A 20484-nucleotide genomic window follows, 5' to 3' on the forward strand; every position below is an offset into this window, starting at 1 on the left:
CCAGAGCTGACCCCGAGGCAATCAGCCAGACCCTGCTGCATCGCTGGAGCCTTTATCGGGGAGTTACAGCAGTGGGGGGCTCATCCTGGTGTGGTTAACCCTGGCTGCCCCCTGCTCCCCGTGTGCCCCAGCCATGCGGGGTGATGCTCGGGTGCGCAGTTCGAGCATCTTCCCGCCCCAGGGAAGGGGCTTCCCGTGTCACTGCTTCTCATTCCAGTTCCACCTTGGTGTCACCTGGGCTGCGACATTGAACAAGCAGAGGCCATTAGGGAAGGGCATTTACCCCTGCTAGCCACAAAGCGCGTGGATGCTCCGTGCATAAGAGCGGTCCATGAACAGACTGTTAATTCAGAGGCAGTGGATGCTGCTCACCATCTCCTCACAAAGTGCCCTCCTGAAAACCTAGGGAAAGTAAGTGCCTCAGTGGAAAAGAAGTCTGTGTTGGAGGTGTTCCCTGCCCCTCTCGGAGCTGTGTTTCCCCCAAAGGTGAGGGGGTGGTGGTGCAAAGGACCGGCACCATGCCTGGTTTCATGAGGGCGAGGAGAGGGGCTGAGCCGTGATGGGGCTCAGAGCCTGCCCACCCCAGTGGGTCACCCACAGGGACAGTGACAACGACCCCCCCTTGGGGCTGGGAAAGCTCTGCCTGAGGTTTGCAGCCTCTCGGTTGCCGAGGTGGAGCGGTCGTGGGAGAAGCGGACGGGGAAAGGGCCGGGGCGGCCCCCGGGAGAGCACGCGAGTGCCCAGCCACGCGCTGGCTTCTGCAGGACCAGCACCTGGAGCCCGTCAAAGCAAACCCACTCAGGCGTATTTAACCAAACACTTACTTTCCATTTTATTCAATAATTGCTTTAATACTAAAATGCATTAGATGCTCAAAGCAGAGAAAAGAAAAAAATCACATTTAGGTGGAAAACAAAGTTCTCATCAGATGAAAAAAAAAAACCATGTGGCAGATACACCATTTTGAAACAGAATCGTAATAATTTAATAAAGCTGCTTTATCATCTTCATAAAATAGACAGAATGGTGATTCTTTTTTTTTTCCTTTTTCCATTTTGTTGTTTACAATGATTCAATCACTGTGAAAATGTACATAACATACATATCAGCATATACAACAATTTATTCTTCATATACTCGGCAACGGAGACACCATAACGAGACGTACCGCGCTCAGTCCCGCGGCAGCCCTGCCTGCTGCCGAGCAGCGACGGTGCCGCCGCCGGCTCTTCCCGCGTCGGGAAGGCGCTGGTGTTACGGTGCGAGACCCGCGGCTCGTACCTGCCGCCCTGCAAGGCTGCAAGGAGGCGTGTGCTGCTGAGATCCAGTCCGCGTTAGGCGCGTTTGAAGGTTATATCCCGGCTTAGATCAGCTGAACATCAGCTGGTCCCATAAAGGATCCGTCTCAGCAGTGCTCGCAGCGGGGTCGGCTGGGCTTCTCCCCGACGGGAACCGCAACTCACAGGTTGGATCAGAGATTACCCAAAGCTGCGAAAGCAGCTGTAGCAACAAGATCATCAATTTTCCCCAATGACAGACAAATGTGTTTCCATTCATAATTAGATTATTTTTTTTTCCCCCAAGAATAATTTCAACATATTCATCAGACAGTGTGTTCTTTACAAAAGCAACTTGTTTCCTATTTGGAAAAAAAAAAAAAAAAAAAGGAATTCACTTCTGCACAACGTGTGATCCACAGGCCACCTCCAGCTTCACAACAAACAGGGAACGGCAACAACCTCAGCAGGACGGTGCTCGGGGGGTATTTTTCCAGCCGTCAGTCATCATCCCCAGCCCTCCATCATCTCTCCCGGCGCAGCCCGGCAGCCTCCCGGGTGGGAAAGGCCAGGGGCTCCCCAGGGAGCAGGGAAGGGTCCCTGGGCCAGCACAGGGTGGGTTCACACACCCCCCCCCGGTCCCCAGCCCCGGGGCTGCTCCAGATGGGGTCCTCGTCGTGCTTGGGGGAGAGTCGTAGGTGGTTGCTGCTCCCTGGATAAACAGGGGAGCAGAGCAAGCTTGCCTGGAGGAAACCAACAGATCCCAGTGATTTTTCCCAAATCAAATCTGAGGTCAGGTTTAAGTTATTAAAGAACACAATAATTACATCTGGAACCTCCCCCCAAAAAACCCCACCTGCCCTGCAGCCTTGAACATTTTTGCACGGCCAGTTTTGATGCAACTAGGAAAAAAACAAGACAGACCGTGATTTGCCCAGGAGCCCTGAACTCATCTTAAGTGACACAGAGGGACAGTGACAGGAGGAGCAAAATATTCAGGAAAGGGACGAGGCGGTGGAGCCGAGGCCGCTCTCCGGGTCCCCCCTCGGCCCCACGCAGCGAGGACGTGCCAGGGAAGGGCCCTTTGCTCAGCATCCCTGGCTGCAGCCCGGGTCAGCCCAGAAAACTGGTGTTTAAATGATTTTCTTGGAGGCATAAGGGTTTACTGACCTCTTTAATGCCCCCTTTTAATACAGAATTATTTCACATTCCTTCTCGGCTGCGCTTTTATTCAGAGTGGCAAGGAACGTTTCCTCTGGGTAAATTAGAGAAATGTTTCTTTTTTTTTTTTTTCTTCCTTTTCAGTTAGCATCTATTTTTCATCCAAAACGCTGGGCTGGTGATGGCAGCTCCGCAGGCAGAGGGCAACACGCTGCAGAAATTAACAGCCGGCGCTTTGCGGGCAGCTGGGGATGATGATGGGGTGCCCGGGGCTGGGGGGGGGATGACCCACACTCCCCATCCCCACCATCGGCAATGGGGGGAGCCGGGTCCCATCCTGCTGGAGATGGGGGGGCGGATGATGGGGCGACATGGGGCTTTTGCCCTGTGAAGCCAAGAGGATCTGACAGACGGAGCAGCACAGGCTGTCGCTCAGCAAAGGCATATGAGAAGCTTCCCCTGAAAAAAACCCACCCAGAGCTGACAAAAACAGGTAACATCAGAATAAACCCAGACTAACAGTTACAGAAAATCCAGTTACTCCAACAGCCCCAAGCCAGCCCCTTTCTTCTTTGCTTGTGTTACCATAATACACACATTTGGGGAAAAAAACCCAGAAGTAAATGACAGCAGTAACAGTACGCAGGCAGGAAACACTGCAGGAACAGAAATATCCCTGAAAAATGGGCTCAAACTCCAGAAAAGAGGGGGAACATCCCCGAGTTGCTCTCCGGAGGGATGCAGGACATCACGGTAACATGTGGGATGGGACCTGAATGAGGTAGTCATTAACACCAGCGAGGGAAGTGTCACAAACTTCATTAGATGACCGTTTTTTGTCAGTTCTCTCTCATTCCTGGCCCTAGCAAGCGGCAGGGGGAACAGACTGACTGCGGACCTGGCTCAGACCAGCTACGACTTCAGGCAGGATCAATTTGCCCTGAATAAACAAATGGCTGGAGCTTAATTTTATTTTGAGGATAATAATGACTGGAGCTTGTTTTCTTGTTGACATTTTTAATTTAAATAAATCAATGTAACAAATATTTTATCATGATATGTAGACCTAGAAAGACTATTTCTCTAGAAACCACTAATTTCAACTTGCTGGTACAGCAAACATTGGCAAGAGCTCTATATTTTCCCTTCCATAATCCATTTTAAATTCTAGGGAACATTATTTAGGGTAGGAAAATCTGTCCGATGAAGGGTTAATAATAATAATAATAATAATAATACACTAACTGAAATCCTCCTACCTTACTCATACCTCACTGAGGAATTATCACTGCAAGAGAGCAGAGAGCTGTGAAACCCCTTCCCTCTCTCCCTTCTACAAAATGGCTATTAAAGTAGCTCAATTTTTAAATCAATTTTATATGAGTAAATTTGTACCCACACAAAAAAGTCCTTAATTATGAGAAAAAATAATGAATTGCTTTAATTTTTTCTCCATTAAGAAGGCACATTAATTGAATTAGTAGCGTTGTTACATATCACCTGTCTGCCCCTAAATTAACATCACTATTGCTCGTTCCATACTTATTTATGATGCAGGGATAGAAAGAAATCAGAACAGTCTAAAATCCATGCCATGATGACATACAAACACACACATACTTGGCATAATCATGATTGGGAAATGCTGATGGGGAAGTGTGTGTCTAATTGAGAAGGTAATTTAGATCTCTTAAATAATTCCATCATTTTGACTTGGAAATGATTGGAGATGGGGGATATCTAAATCTGGGAACTGGAAAAAAAAAACCCCAACCCAAAACCACCAACTTCTGGAAAAACTTCCCATGCATTGCCTTGAAATTATGCAAAAGAAATGGAGAAGGGAAAAAATTCAGCACAGTCCATCCGACAATTGCAATCCAAGCAGAATTTTCCCCAAAACGTCTTCCCGTAACGCCCTGTCGCTGCCCTGCAAGAGCCAGGGGAGGCTGCAGGCGATGGTGGGGGCTGGAAGAAGCGCTTGCTCCACCGGGTCTGAAAACTGCAGGTTCCCCAAGTTTTAATTAAGATGATTGTGATTTTTTTGTTTTTGTTTTTTAAGCTTGAAAGCCTTTTGCCATCACGAGACATACGGTAATTTGCAATATCAAATACAATAATAGTACAGATAAGCATGTGACAGCAAAAGGATTCATAAATGCAGGGGTGTCCATAGCAAAATAGCAACATCTTAAAATATGACCAACCTCGCGTTGGGTGAATATTAAAACTCACCGGACTGTCATTTTGAACAATTTGAAGAAATGGCCGCTATTTTGTCTAGACTACAAAACCGCCGGGGGGATTACTGAAGGTGTCCAAATAAGGAATTTGCCATTCAATTCTTTCCAGGAATGGAAATTTATCTTCATTTTGAGCTATAAAAATATATAAATTCCGAGGAGGGGATACCGAGCGCTCCTGAGAACCGGGGGGGCGGGGGGCTCACCTCTGTCCCCCGCCACCCACCGCCTCCTGGCAAAAGCAAACCACCAGCTACTTTGCTCCGGCTGCACACCCCTGCCGCCTGTTGAGACAAGTGGGATTGTCACATTAACGATAGCTTCATTTATAAACAATACATTTAGGGAAAGCTTTTAAATACAGCAATCTGTGAACCATTGGTAAGCGATAAAAACAATCTGCGCTGGGAGTCGTGCGGTCCCTCATCCTCCTCCTCCTCCTCCTCCTCCTCCTCCTCCTCTTCTCGTCGGTGCCGCTCAGAGGACGATGTCTTTTAGTCTCCGGGCGCCGGGCGAGTCCTTTTCCCGGCGTTCCTGCAGGAGCAGGTTGCCCTCCTGCCCGCCGCTCTCGCTGTCCGCCCCCCGGGGCTCTGCCTCCGTCGGCCGGGAAGGGCCACTGTTCCCAAAGGGCTCCCGTTCCCGGTTGCCGGCGCAGTGCCCGGCGCTGTACGGTGCCGCTGGCTTGCCAGACAAAGGGCTCTTCAGGTGGAGGGGCGAGGTGACGGGGCTGACGGCCTCGCAGCCGTTGCCCGCCTCGCGGACGGCGCCGCTCACCTTGGGGCTGCAGGCGGCCGGGTCCACCGTTCTTTTGCCTTTGGGGTTGGCGAGCCGCTCGTCGGCGAGGGGCTCGCCGCCCTCCTTGCCGAAGGTGGCGAAGGTCCTTTTTGTGCTGCAGTCTGCGTAAGGCTCCGCATCCACCGCCGTCGCCTCGATGGAGAGGGCGATGACGTTCCTCCCGTGCTCGGGGGACTTGGCGCGGCTGGGGACGGCGCCGCGGGGCATCCAGCACCTGTCCGAGTGGCCCAGGATGCGGCACTCCTCCCTGCAATGAAATCCTTCGCTCTGATCTGCGTGGAGAAAACACAAGGGCCGGTGAAGCGGGGAGCCCTGCCGGGGGTGCCCACCCCCTCCCAGCCTGCCCAGGGTGGGGGAGCCCCCGCCAAGCCAGGTGCTGCCCATCGCTCCCACCCAAGCAGCGGTCATCCTACCCCAAACAGCAATCATTTTTAAGGCAAGGCTGGGAAGAGCGATTTTTTTTATTTTTTATTTTTTTACTGTTATTTCTCGGCTGCTCTAAAGCCTGGAGTTCAATTTCCAACAGGTTGTGTGTCATCTGCCACCGCCAGACCTGCAACCTGGGGACAGGAGTTACACCTGCGAATCCATCACAGCGGGTCCGTCCCACGTGGCGAGCTGCTCGGAGTCAGCACGTTGTGGGTTTAGTAACCAGCGCTAAAAGCCACCACGTTTTAAGCTTGTTTGACATGACTTTTAAGCTTGAGTTTTTGCAGAGGGGCGAAGGGAACGGAGGGAGGAGGTGGGTTTCTTTGTTTTTTTGGTGTATATTTGTGTTTTAACTTTTTGCTTAATCCCCACTGACCTCCCACACAACAGAAGCTTTATAAATCTCCAAGACTGCCCACTCCACTGAAGATTAAATGTGTCATTCCCAGCACCGGGGCTTTATTCATACGAGAGCAATAAAGATCCCTTCCCTCGACTTAGGGCTGTCCCGACACCACTTTACAGGGCTGAAATATGGAGCGGTGGTTTAACCCTTTCCAAGGACCATCCATGCCCAGGTCTGAGCGCTCCCCGGCGGGTGCAAACCCTCGTGCCCGGTGCTCACACGCATCCCTGTGCTGCTGGCCGATCCCACGGGACCGCAGGGCTTCACCCCCCCATCGCGGACGGACAGACTGGGGCCCAGGGAAGCAGCCGGGCTCAGCCAAGTGCAAAGCTGGAAAGCACATCCAGGAGTCTCAGCTTCCCCGGCCTTTGCTGAGCATCCAACCGTGGCTCCCGCCGAACACCACAGGCTCCCGGCTGCTTTTCAGTCTCGGCTTACGACTTTTCTTTCATTTGATAAGAACACGTAATTGTAGCTAGCCCTCATAAAGCACCACCTTTCCCTACACAAAGACATAGCTCCTTCCTGTCCTAACCTATATACACGCAAAGCAGCGTTAAGCATTAATGCCATTACCCATACAAGACCGTGCTGGGTTGGTGCCGGTTTGATGGATCGAAGCCTGCGAAGGTGCAGACTCAGCCTGGGTTTGGTTCTCGTCTGTCTGCAAACCGTTCATTTTGATGCTTCGTACATCTCTGTGCATAACCTCCGCTCCTCAGACACATTGGTATTTCCACCACATTCAAGCACTAGGGCGGCTGATAAAAATTCTCAGCACATAACACAATGCACCAAAATATGAGCAGCTTAACACTTACAGAGAATAAACGAGTAAAAAGCAGACCTGGAAAAAAAAAAAAAAAGGATTTTTTTTTTTTTTAAAGGAGAAGCAGCCAATTAATTGAAAAATCTATGGGTAAAACATTAGCTTTTTCTCTACATCAGAGCAGCTACCTGGTGGTGCGGAGCGCGGCGCCGGGTGGCTGTGTAGGAGGTCTGGGTTTCGGCGGCTGCCTTTACAGCAGTTTGAGGGAAGGATGTTCTGAGCCTTACATGCAGAACAACCTGCACCGAGATCTAAAAGCCCATGCTCTTATACTTTGATTCTGTTACTTTCAAGTACTTGAGCAAAATAAAAAAAAAAAAAAAAGAAAAATTGCCCAGAAAGTGTTGCTGTCTGCCTATTTATCCACAGCTTAACTTCAAAAGGGTGCTACAGGCATACAAAGTTGTGTAGTCTGGCTGTGATAGCAGGGACTTGGTAATGGCTGGAGGGGCTACAGAAATATCCTGGGTTCTCATCCCCGATGAGACACTGATTTATTGTGCTGCGTGACCTTGGGCGCGTTGCTGGAGCACACATCACTTCAGTCTCTCCGCAAACACGAAAGGCCGGATCTGGGAGTGCTGCGCTGGCTGGTCCAGCACGGGAAGGCACGGGAGGAGCTGCTGCTCCTCACCTTCCCCGCCCAGCATCACGGCTCAGCCCCGAATCCACGGGACCACCGCAGCCGAGACAAACTGCACTCCGGATGGAGCACAGGCGGGTTTGTTTTGCCATAGCTCATTTAATTCCAAGCAGGCATTTTTACAGTTCAAAACAAATCGAGGACTTCACCGATTACTGCACTGCAAGGGGATATTCCTCAAACCCAAGAAAGGGACCTGTGCTTTAAGAGCGGTTTTATTAAAGACGGTCCCGTGGTCCCTATCTGCTTGTGAGGTCATCTGCTTTGGACACCAAGATGCTTGTCTGCAAGTCACGCCAGTGGCAGCTGAAATGCAGGCAGGAGAAGAGGTGAAAAGCTTTACAATAAATTATACCTTTTCAATCTTTTATTTTATGAATGGAATGTAACAAGTAGAAAGATGCCAGGCCGACAGGCAGAGGGACAGGAGTCACCATGAAGACACCAGGTAGCTCCACGGCACATTCTGCCTCCCTGCTCCTGTACCCATTACAGATCTCAGCTTGGTCTGCACAGACCACGTCCCGCAGCCAGAAACCTGCTCTGGGGAACAACACGTGTCCGGGCTGCCCAGACCAGCCCTCAGCTGGCAGCAGACCAGGGACCAGCACAGAGCCCTGAGCAGAAGTCACTTCTCCATGGCAGAATGGGGATCTTCAGCTACCCACCCATCACCGTCTTAACCCTGTAGTTGACGTAAGATACTATTTTTACACCACAAGCATGCCCTGTGGATGCACACGAACACCGCACCACTGCTCTGCTATCCCAGGTCCAAAGGCAAGCTCAGAGGGATCTGGGCTCCTCCGGCGGGCTGATCCCAGGGCTGCCACCTCGCATTCTCCTCCTACGTGCCGGGGAAGGGCAGCGGGTGTTGCCCCAAAGCAGAGGCGGGCACGGAGCCGCCGGGCACGCTCCTGGCGCTGCCCTTTGCAGCGAGGTCTGACTCACCCAGACGTAACAGCACCCAGGACGGTCATTCACATTCACAGGCTCTTTATTGTACTGTTCTGTCTTGGTTTTTACCACTTTAACAATCGGAAATAGGACAACAGGAAATTCCTTTACAGCCCTAGACCTGCCCTAGTCAATAGGACTGTTACTGTCTGCACTAAAACGCGAGAGCAAAGCCCAGGTAATAACCACTGCACCGCGCACGACACGATGAGCGGCCGGCAGCCAAAACATGCGGCTTCCCACCTCCGTGCCCGGCGCATGGATGACAGAGGTTTGAGCATCTGGCGTGAAACTACTGCCCACTGGGGCCTGGCAGGAGGAAACAACGGAGGGGCAGTGCTGGGTGAGCAACACCACAGCTTCGGTGCTGCTCTGCTGGAGCCACGGAGCAGAGACCTGATCCTGAAAAGGAGTCCCCAAGGAGCCCAACGCACCGGCTGGCACAGGCTGGAAGGGGAACACCATGGCCATGGGAAGGGGAACACCATGGCCATGGGAAGGGGAACACCACGGCCCGCAGCTGTGCAAGCTGCCCTGAGTTGGGCTGGGCTTTCTAACGAGCCGAGCACATGGCATGCACGCCAGGCTGAGGGTCCTACTGGCTGTAGGGATACCCGTGTTGCACACTGGCAGTCTGGAGAGATGCTGAACAGCACGAGTGATGGCCGTGCAGTCTGGCACACGAGGCGTGCGGGTCTCACAGCAGCGATGTCCGTATTTCAGCCAGTCTGCCTTCACCCAGCACAAATCCGGAGAGTCAGGTCAGAGCACTTGGGGGCAGGGTCACTTTTAAAATTGTTGTCTCGTCGCCCCCCGCCAGGTCCAAAACTTCCTGGCAGAAGCCTCACCATGAAGAGATGAGCAGTTGGCCTGAAGTCAGGCTTGGCAGAAAACGTGTGTCATCATTGCTAAACGTAAGCTCTCGTATAGCAAATAGGAAATAAAACCAACAGCCACCTCTGGAATAAATACGCTCCTCCACAAGTATGGCAAAACCCATGCTGAGCTCCAGATTTGAAACCTGCTCTCCTTGCACCTTGGGGGACCAGCACAAAGGCAACTAATAACGAACCCCAGCCAGCTCCACGTGCTGCCTGCGCTGCCTGCGGGGTCTGAGCCAGGCAGCGGGCTGCCAAGAACCAGCAGCTGCAGGAAGACCTGGTGGGAGAGACAACATCGCCCGCGGCTCGTCCAGGAGCTGACGCACAGCCCATGTCACCGGTGGGGAATGGCAGCTGGGGACAACGGCACAGTGACGCAAGCAGCAGGGAGGTGACACGGAACCCTGGGGCTGCCCTGACTCCTGCAGCCGAGTGCCCTGATCCTGCCCAGCAGCGACCCTCAGCACCTCCCAGTCCCACCATGAAAGCTCTTGGCCAGGAGACAGGATGGATGCCGGAAAGCCGGAAGACAAGAGGAGCCCAGGAGAAGCTGGGCAGCAGAAGACATGAGGTGGGAGCTAAAGCAACAGAGCCTTCAGCTCCGCCCTGCACGGGGCGTTCTCTCGTTAGAAGGAAGGATTAACGAACGTCCAGGGTGTACAAGTGGTTCCAGTCTCCCGTTCAAAGCCTGCGTGCCTGTGGCAGAGCGACGCGAGGCTGGTGTGCACGGCGCCCATTCAGCTCTCAGAGCAATTGAATTATCTCCAGTGGAATCGCAGCGCTGGCCAAAGAGACAAAGTTAAATCGTAGCAAGGTGCAAGTGCCTGGGAATGTAATATTCCTGATAAATGGCCAGATGACATGTGCTGTTATACAATCTAAGGTGCAATTTGGGCGATGACAATAGTCCCTGGAGTTTCCATTTTCAAACAGCCGCTCAGTTCAATCCAATCCGTGTCAGAGCAGCTTTGCCGAGGTGAGTAAGTAGCGCTCATTTGTGCTATTACACGGGGAGCAAGGAATAGGAGTGGAGTCGCCGCTTGAAAATGAAAAAAATAAGAAAAAAAAAAAAAAGGGGGGACTGGAAGAATCGCAGCCTGGTCGGGACAGGTACCCATGGGTGAGCACCGTGCTGAGCGGCCCCAGCCCAAAGCCCCCAGCGCCGTGCCGGTGCAGGGCACGCGTGCCCGTACCTGGGCCAGTACCACAGGCACCCTCGTGCGGGAGCCCGGCTTTATCTCCACATTTCGGTGTTTCTTCAGCAACCGTATGATTATACTGTAATCACGATGACACTGCTCCTGGGTACAGCAAACAGCACGATCATTAAAAAATTCATTTCAAAATCTTCCTGGAAGCTAATAAATTTTACAGCAGTTTCAATCCTTTCTCATTGCAACAAAGAAAAGCTTAGTTCCAGACAAATTAAAAGTAAATTGATTGCCTTAGGGGAATCTATTCAAATATCACTTTTCCATGTTAGAAATCTCTTCCTGAAACAAGAAGAGGAAAGCCAGGGAGAGCCAGCACAGGAATGATGTGGAAAAGCAAATCATTAAATCTCAGTTCACAAAACTAAGACGGGGGGGTGTCAAACTTAAAATAAAATGCAAATGTCTCACTGGGGTGCGGGCCTAACATTTGTGATGGAATTTATGAATAATAAATATGAATAAATAGTAAACATGAAGGGATCAAACATTGCTGTTGATGTTTACTCATGGTTAGCCATCTTTCATGGACAATGCGCAACTGCATTATTTAAAACTCCTCTTCCAGCTACTTTGGGGTTTCTTTTCAACTCCGGCACCTTATTTTTCTTGGGAACATACACCCCGAGCTGTGAGGCATGTCCTCGAGCTGCCGTGCAGCACCCAGCACCCTCGGCACGCCGGCGGAGCCCACCTCCCCTCCACCCCAGCAGGAGCGGCTGTTCCCAGCTCGGGAGCAGCGATCCACCGCATTACGCTCCAGATAAAATAATAAGCTCGAGCAAAATACAAACAGTCCCCAGCCATGGTTCATCATTTGCTTGTAAATTAAGACTCTGCACCTCTCCCTTATCTCCCGTAATAGCATAATATCAGGAAACAAGAGGTGGGGAATAGTGTATTATATTTTTGACCTATGGGCTTTTACAGAGCCTTCTTCGCCTTTCCTAATAAGAAATCTCCAGTGAATGCAGAAATGTAATCCTGGCGTGGCTTCCCTTGTACAATGCTCGGAGGATACTAATAACCAGGGACAGTGACAAATGCTCTTTACCACAGCGAGGAACCTTTCTTTTCCTCTCTTCTGCCATTGTTCGGGATTTATGCAAGCTAAAAAATGCTGTATTTTTAATCCTGGATTGTCTGTCCCGACAGAGGAGGTCAGCGGTGCTTGGACAAAGCAAACGCCTGCGAGGAATTATTTTAATGCAACAAGGGATGTGAATTAGATTAATTTATCAGGCAATTGCTGATAAGGACCCATGGCTGAACGCAGTTCATGGGCAGCGCTTCTGTGATGGTCAACAGAGAGATGCGACGGTGCTGGCTCCCGGCTGCTGCAGATACATACAGCTGCCCAGAAGCGCCGAGGACCCACACTGATTTACACCACCGGGGGTTGGCCCATTCCGCCCTTCCCCTGCTCTGTGTTACCATTAGTGACGCCCTTTCTTCTGCAGAACGGTCCCTGTATCGTGACTGAAGACCGACAGACCGCTACACCCGGGGTGCCTGGCCAGCCACGCGCCGGGGGGCTACGGGCAGATTTGATGAGTTGATGCAAACGGTTTTCTCTGGAAAAACGCCCTCCCGGGCACACCGCAGCCTTGGGATGAGAAGGCGGCTGTGGGAAGGAGGGCGATCACCTGAAGCCAGAGGAGCTGGTGTTCGGGCACACCGTGCTCTGCAGCGGAGTCAGGCCCAGAAGGTATTATGGGCTGGAAAGCAATTTAATGCTGGCTGCCCCCCTTTATTCAGGACGGCGGGCCAATCCCCACCTCATTCACAAGGCAAAATTAATTCCCTTTCAGAGGACCGGTGGAACACACCATTTAAACTCCAATTAATCCTTTTCTTAAGTGGTCCATAGAGCTCGTGCTGGCCCCTGAGCGGCGGGGATTTCACCTCCGAAACTCCGCTACTCATGCCTCATGATACAGGGCTCATTAGCATCCTAACTGATGTTAGGATGCAGGATCTGGTCCTCGGAGAGGAGAGCACTCCGGGATCCGACAGACCTTTTCCATCTCAAACCATCACGGCTCCGTAATTCATAGGCACAGCTCCCATTAATGCTAATGGCAGTTACTGTGCTGCCTGCACGAGTGCAGAATACAACCCTTTGACTTCATTACTGGAATTCAATTTCATTAACACTGGATACAGAGGGATTGTCCTAAATACACTCTTTCTTATTTTTTTTTCATGTTAATGTAACCATTTGAGTATATTATACCCTGCAGAGATGGAAACATTTCTAGTCTGTTTAAACACATTTCCCACAATTGGGAGCAAAACTTTGTCTCCGTTTATGCTTTTGACACCAGCTGCCTTCCATTTAATGGGACTTTAGTTGCTAAAGCAAATTAATCCAAAGGTTACTTTTCTCTGCTATTGTCAAATCCAAACCAGACAAATTCACATATTCTGTCAGGGTAACGTGGGACCAGCCAGGCAGCCACATTCCAACGGCAGCAATAAATCGAATTATTACCCCATCCCATTCAAAATTAGGCGTTGCTCAGCAAATAGCTACTCGACGATTCTGATAAAAATCCAACGAAACAGAAATTACATTTGGGGGAGATAAGACGCAATTCCCAGCCGCTTGTACCGGGCCAGCTCCTGGCCCAGCGCCTGTCAGCGCAGCATCCCTGCCCTGGCCGCAGCCGTACCGACGTACACCCCTTGGGGGGCTCATGGCGAACGTGTTACCGCAACCAGCACCTCCCTCGGCCAGGACAAAGCCGAACAACCCATCCTCATCCTCTCCCCGCAGGGATGCAGATGGCCAGGGTGCCGGCAGGAGCGGGGATGCAGGCGAGACCCCCGCCTACCCCCTCCTCCTGCGCCCCCGCCAACGCGGCTCGCCCGTCTCTGCGAGGTTTCTGGTGCTTCCGCACAAGTGAGAAATAAAGGAGCCGAGGTTATAAACGCTGATACATAATTTACTCCTATTATCAAGATTAAACACATCTTTGCATGCTTAGCATAAAACAACTGCCTTTCCCCAGATTTCTCAAGGACATGCATAAACTTCATTATTATCTAAATAATCAAAAGAGTATTTCAATAGAATATTTAACTGTCTGCCTACTGGAAACTCACAGCCTTAATCTAACACTGATCCTCTGTTGTCCTTCATGTAAATATTGTTGGGATGTCAGCCAAAGCCTAGGGAAGTGAGCTTCATCTTGGTGGATGGGAATCTCTCGTGTCAGATACAGTCAGCCTGACTAATGAGACCTACAGCTTGCCAAAACCTACAGCCTCGCTGTCTGTTCCAGCCATTGAACGCGCTCAGAAACCCAGTGGCACCAGCCCAGCAGTCTACAGATCCCAATCAACTATCAATAGCTTAAGTGTAAGTGATTGTGTATGAAGTACAAGCCAAATGTGTTTCCTTTTTCAGTTTTAGGACCTCCAGTATTGTTATTGCACCAGTAATGCTTGCACGGAATTAATCATAGACATACCCACAAGGCAAAACATTATGAGAAGCTCTTTGTACTTTTGAAAAGTGCGCAGCTCTGAAGAGCGGAGGGAGCTGGAAGGCTTCCCAGCACGATGGGGCGTTCCCCACCATCGAGAGATAGCTAGGGAATTTTTCCCGGTTTGTTTTTGTTTTAAACCAAAAGCATTGGTTGCTGGCCATCTCTCATCATGACATTGACCTCTCGCTCCTCCACCCTGGAGCCCAGCATTATCCCCTCCTTGGTGTTCTGCTTTAACTCTTTTTCGGATGAACACGAGGCTGTTCCACGCTTCCTCTCCTCTGAAGCACAGGGATGTCCCATGATGAGATGCTGGCCAAGGGCAGCGGGTGCATCAAAACATCCCACAGGGAACTGGGATGGCCAGGTCTGCAAAAGCTGCTCTACACTGTCCAGCACCCAGCAGCACCCACGGCCTGATCCGGCACCATGACTCACTGCGACACAAGGACACTCCTGTTCCGCTCTGCCCGGGCACGGGTCTACACGGAGGGTTCAAACGGGGCTCCCGCCCCAGCGAGGGATAACGGCGATGCCAGGGGAACACCAGCTGCGGGTTAGACTGGCCCCATGGCCGTCAGAAGAGATCACGGCATTGCCAAAGCCTAGGAATCTGGCCCATTTGATTAGGTCAAAACTTTGTTCTGGCAATTAAGTTTACCTTCATTAATAAAGACAAGAGATCATAGTGTATAAATATACATATAAAATTACTATAAGGTGACGAGTCAAATGTAAAACCTCATTATAAGCCTAGTGAAACTACATTACCTGTGAGTCATGGACACGCTCAATTTCCAGCACTGCAGGTGGGATCCCATCCCATCCCATCCCGTTGGCCCCACAGCCGTGGGGGCGAGATGGAAAACGAGCCTTCAAGTTTGTCTGGGGCTGTAAACTGAAGAGCCGCAGGGATAACGGCTGAGCAATGGGAATGGAAAAGTACTGCAAGGAAAGCAGTGGGCTGCACGGCTCCAGCCAAGCTGATGCCAACCCACGGGCACCCGGCACTGATGCCGAGCCCGATGTGGGGGGGCTGCACGCCACCCCGGGGTCCTGCCACGCGCTCCCTTGCTGTGGCTCTGAGGCAGGAGGCTCCTGCTCCCCGAGGCGGGCTGCTCCAGTGCTGCTGGAGCATGATGGACTTCTGGCCCGAGCTCTGCCTGCACAGCCTCCGATGATTTCCGATCTCTCCAAGGCGCGTTTCTGCAGCGCTGCCCCGAGGTCAGGCTGGATTGTGTTGGCTCCTGGCCCCGGTTCACAGGGCTGTCAGCTAAATTGCACCACGGCATCGTTACTCCCGGTGATGGTGTGACAGACAGACAGAGCCCAGCTGGATTTTCAAAACCTAAGCACTTTGCAACACTGACAGGCAAGGGAAAAAAAAAAAACCCACCAACCCACAACCCTCTTAGTCTGAGCAGGTTTTATCTGGAAATACCCAAAGCTAGCAGGTATAAGACCCCACAAAGTCATTCCTCCTGAACCACTTCTCTGACCAAACCTTTTAAGTGTCACTGGGAAATAAAGAGCGATAGGTACCAGCCCCAGCCGGCGTTACCTGATTAGTCTAGTCCCCGCCGCATCCTTAACGCAGCCTTTCTGCAAAGGGATAAAGCAACGCCGAAATGACTCATGTAATTTCGTGCTTTCAGACAAAGTTAGCAGAGGAGTCAAGTTCATTACACTGGAGCTCACCACAGGGCTGCAGCAACCACGAAGAGGCGGCCAGTGCCAGGGCTGAGCCGCCGGCCAAGCGGCCGCTCCTGCGGCAGGAGCACGAGATGCACCATAAGCAGGTAGGTTTAACCCAAACGTGTCCCTGTGCGGTGGGAATCTGCCTGATTTTTTCAGGTACAAGAAGGGGGATGCAACAGGAAGGCAGGCAAGGCGGTCCTGCAGTAGTTCTGCTGGAGCCTCTGTACAGGGACCCACCCTCGCTGTCTGCGGCACACAGATGTAACGCTGCCTCTTTGCCACTGCATGCTCGCCTCATTTCTAAAACACTTACACATGCAGCATGCATTAGAATTAAAAAACCATTAAACCTCGGAAAGGAAAAACTTTGACAGGATGCGTAATATACTAAGTATAATTAATTAAATTGGATGAGGCACTGGGGGACGAGAGAAGAGTGGATGGAGACTGTTCTTGGAAAAGGGATGGTAATGCACTAATGTTCAGTGTGTACCATTAAGTAAGAAACAGCCTTGGAAGAGGCGAGGATGAGCGACGGGAGCTTCAAGAGATGGCACCAGCCAGTTGGGCACCTCGGACGCATAGCAAAGAAGGTGATAGCACGAAATGCGGCCAATTAGAGCTCGAAAAAAAATTATAACACAGGTGGAAAAGTCACCCGCGAGACAGAAGAACAAAAATGGCATGCAGGTTGCTACCAGCAATGCCCTACCAGTGACGGCATCCTCCAGAGAGCTCCTCTCGCCCACCCCTCCAGGGCTCGGGGCGATGGACCACCTTCACCGCCCAGCACCAGGTCCTCAGGGCCGGCCCGGGCATCAGGGCAGGAGAGAGGAGATTCGTCCTGGAAAGCATCTGGCTCTCCGGGGGGGTTATTCTTCAGTTACGTGTACAGCCAGGCGCAGTTCCCTAGCGGGGGTAGCTCCCTGCTGCGTCCGTCCCTCCCGGGGGGCACCGGCAGCAGCTGGGCTGGGGTGGGAAGCAGCGACCAAAGCTGGGGCCGGGGAGGGAGCATCAAAGGCGGCCCCAGCCAACACAGCAGGCACAACATGATGAGACAGCCACAGTCTGGCTGTTCAGCAGGACAAAGTTTTAACAGGCTTAACAACAGCATCAGCACTGATCATTAGGCAATTACAACTGCTGAAAGTTGACAAAGCACCAGGACCAAATGAATTATCTCCCCAAATCCTGCAGGCAGGAGCATGGAAAAGAGAAAAGTCGTCATCAACAGCCTCTGATAGCTCACCGGGTGCAGAAGCAGTAACTAAAAACTAAAGGGCTGCTCGTTTACTTGCTGTTTGGAGAGATAAAAGGGAAAGGCCAGGAAATGAGGTCTTCAAAAACACTCTCATCATTTAGGGAGCGGTGGGAGAGAAGGTCCTGGAAACACTGATACAGCCAGGATTGCTCAGCCCCTGGGGACGTCTGATTCAGAGGAAGGGACTGCGTGTGTGCGGAAAGGGAAGGCACATTTTGGCTGGGGGAGTCCACTCCTGAATCATCCCCAGTGTGGTTACTTGCTCAATTCTGCACATTCCTGCACAGCAGCCAGCGCTGGCCAAGGGGACAGTCATGAGCTCTTCTCCTCGAGGATGTGCCAAAACCCACTCCTCCAGGGATCCACAGAGCTTAATCCAAGCGGGACCACGGTGACTCCCTGCTCTGCTCCCTTGCAAACCATGGGATGCTCAGCTTTGTCACGCTGTGCTTCTCAAGCACAGCCCTTCGCTTGGAGTGACTAGGCACACTTTTAGGAAAAACATGCAAATGTGATTTAAAGACTCTAAGTGATACAGAATATATCATGTCCCTTGGGAATCTGTTCCAGGGGGTAATTATTCTAATTCCTAAAATCATGTGTCTCATTTGCAGCTAGAATTTTCTGAGGCAAACCTCCATCCTCCAGCAGCAGCTCTGCCTTGTTTGCTGAATTAGAGATGCTCAATAGCAGGTATCTTCTCCCTGAGTTCACTTCTGAACACAGGCTTAGATGACCGATGTCTCAAGCAAAGTTCAGAGCACGTCCCCTGAGGATGCCATCTCTCTTGGGTCCTATTTCAAGCCCAATGATCTCAGCTGAAAGTGTCCTGTTGGATTCAATGGGCTCCGAGTCAGGTCCTAAACCTCCAGACAAAGTAGGAACCAAACACACGTGTTTGGAGAGCGAAAGCCAATGCCTTCAGCCATACCCAGAAGCTCCTGATGCAGAACAGTCTCCGGAAAGCAAGGGGACATTTTTGCACTGACAAAGCATCTCCTCTCCACCTGACGTGCCAGAGCTCGGTGGTTCCTGCAAGGCTCGTCTCCCCAGTAAAGGGCTTGTGTGGATTTTATAGGGAATTAATTGGACATATCTACCCAATAACAATGGAGGAAGACTGACAAAGCAGAGGTCAGGCAATGAGGGAATTGCAGGTAGAATTGTTCATTTTAATTACTTGTCTTCATTAATGTGAAGTTCCTGGATCCTACAGTGATGACTAATGGGTTGAAGTATTTGCATGAGTGAATATACTTCCACAGAAGCACACGTGGCTAAAGGGTGGAACAGATACACAGTTTTCCTTGGATTTCACAAGGCTGTTTCCAGCACAAGATGAAGTGACTTCCCAGAGCCCAGCAGCGTACCAGAGGGGAGCAACCCTAGATGCCAGTTAAACACTTTTATGAGGCCCAGAAGTGCCCAGAAAAAGCACGGCTGAGGGTGGAAATAAGTGATGAACAAGGTAAAACATGGGTTATACTTGAGCTGTTTGTGTCTCCCTGGCACTGGAATGAGTTGGATACAAGCATCACGGCTACCTGTTTTCCTGACAGCACTGAAAGGAAACAAAAGTTTGGAACAAGCCAAACGCATTCAATTTGCCTGAATAATTTAGGCTGCTGAGTTATCATGTGCTTCATGGACTGTCATCGAGAAAAGCTGTACTGCAGAGGAAAGGTCTGTAAATCAATGCATCTGAGGGACCAAAACTAATCAGAGAGCGGCTGCAAAAGCACCGCCTGTCAGAACAGATGCAGGACGGGGAAGTCAACCGGCGAGCGCCGCGAAGCAGACGGCAGCCCTGCGCTCCCGGGGACGGCTTCTCGGGAGCCTGCTGAAGGAGACGCAGCGAGGCCGGGCAGAGCGCAGCGTGGAGAACACACGGCTCCCGTTGAAACGGGCTGGTGAACAGCACCGTCAGCAGCACAGGTAACTTGGCTGGTAAACGCAGAGAGTGAAAACCAAATGAAAGTCCAGTATATACATAGTGCCCACCCAGGGACCCACCTGGGTGTGCCAGACCCTCCCCAAAGGTATTTATATCTTCCCCTAACGCACCTACCGCTCCCAGTAATGCTTCTGGCTCTCTGACCTTTCCCAAATTACTACTGTGCACGGGTTTGACTTCAGGTTTCTAGCCAAATTCCTCTTCCCGAACCGGAGATGCCCCTTTGTAACTTCTCACTGAGCTGTAGCAAATCCAGGGGAACAGTTAGCTGAATTGAGACAGCCGTTCCTCTCCCAGGGCAAATCCGGCGGCTCCTCGCCTGGATCGGGAGCGGTTCGCCTATTAAACTGCAGAACGTGCCCGAGCAGACGAGGCAGCACCGTCTGCTGCGCTCGCACCAGCTACTCTCCTGCCTTCTATCTTTAATGAAGTCGACACTTCCAAAGCAGTCAGAGGAAATCAAGTGCCCGACCTATTTTGGTTTGTAAGTGATGCGGACACCTACCTTCCTCGGGCTTCCCGCAACAATTTCCAACCGACGCTCTTCACTCTTTCATTTTCCACATAAAACGGTCCAAGAACAGCCACAAAACCTACCCTCTTCAGCACGCGCCCCGCGGAACAAAGTCTTCTCCCTGGACAGGCCCAGAAGCTCTTTGCCTTTAACCCCCACCAGCTGCAGGCGCTCAGCACCCCGCAGGATGTGGCACCCCCCTGCCCTGCAGCCAGCCCCCCCCGCCGCCGGGGACCGTGCCCGCACCTCCGCCCGTGTGCCAGGGAGGCTTTGTGGGGTACGGCTCTTGAGCGCTTCCGTACGACACGAGGTAGCATCTGTGGTGAAATCTCACCAAATGATCCAAGATAGTTTTCTCCAGCTGGGACTGATTGAATATAGCCTGGGCACCGGATGATGTGGGAAATCAGTCGTAGCCGAGCACAAATTGCATGCATAGAGGTAATTACTGCAGCACAAGGTTGGTAGCACCACTACCCACATGACAGTATATCTCAGCAATTTTCATTTCCTATTGCTTCAATTCAGAGAGGGGTTTTTTCATCTTTTTTTTTTTTTTTGGTGGTTTAATTTTCTCCTTTTCCTACAGGGACTGACATTAACCCAGGATTTCTTCAGGATAAAGCTCCGCTTTCCCCACAGCTAGTCATTCCACATATCCAGACATCCTCCTATTAACTACAGCCAGACCTCGAGCCCAACCCATCTCGACCGGACTCCACTGCCCTGCC

The 20484-nt window shown here is 51.4% G+C and overlaps 1 protein-coding gene across 2 annotated transcripts in view; it reads right to left on the reverse strand.

The window, feature by feature from the left end:
• Positions 1 to 807: 807 nt before the first annotated feature.
• Positions 808 to 20484, reverse strand: part of PCDH19 (protocadherin 19) — a 59642-nt gene continuing 39965 nt past the window's right edge. For both annotated transcript variants that reach the window (XM_075763100.1, XM_075763101.1), the window contains exon 5: positions 808 to 5748. In XM_075763100.1, the coding sequence (XP_075619215.1) occupies positions 5159 to 5748 (590 nt within the window). In that variant the 3' untranslated portion in view covers positions 808 to 5158. The remainder of the gene's footprint in view (positions 5749 to 20484) is intronic.

Source organism: Balearica regulorum, chromosome 11 (assembly GCF_011004875.1).
Source record: "Balearica regulorum gibbericeps isolate bBalReg1 chromosome 11, bBalReg1.pri, whole genome shotgun sequence".
NCBI lineage: Eukaryota > Metazoa > Chordata > Aves > Gruiformes > Gruidae > Balearica > Balearica regulorum.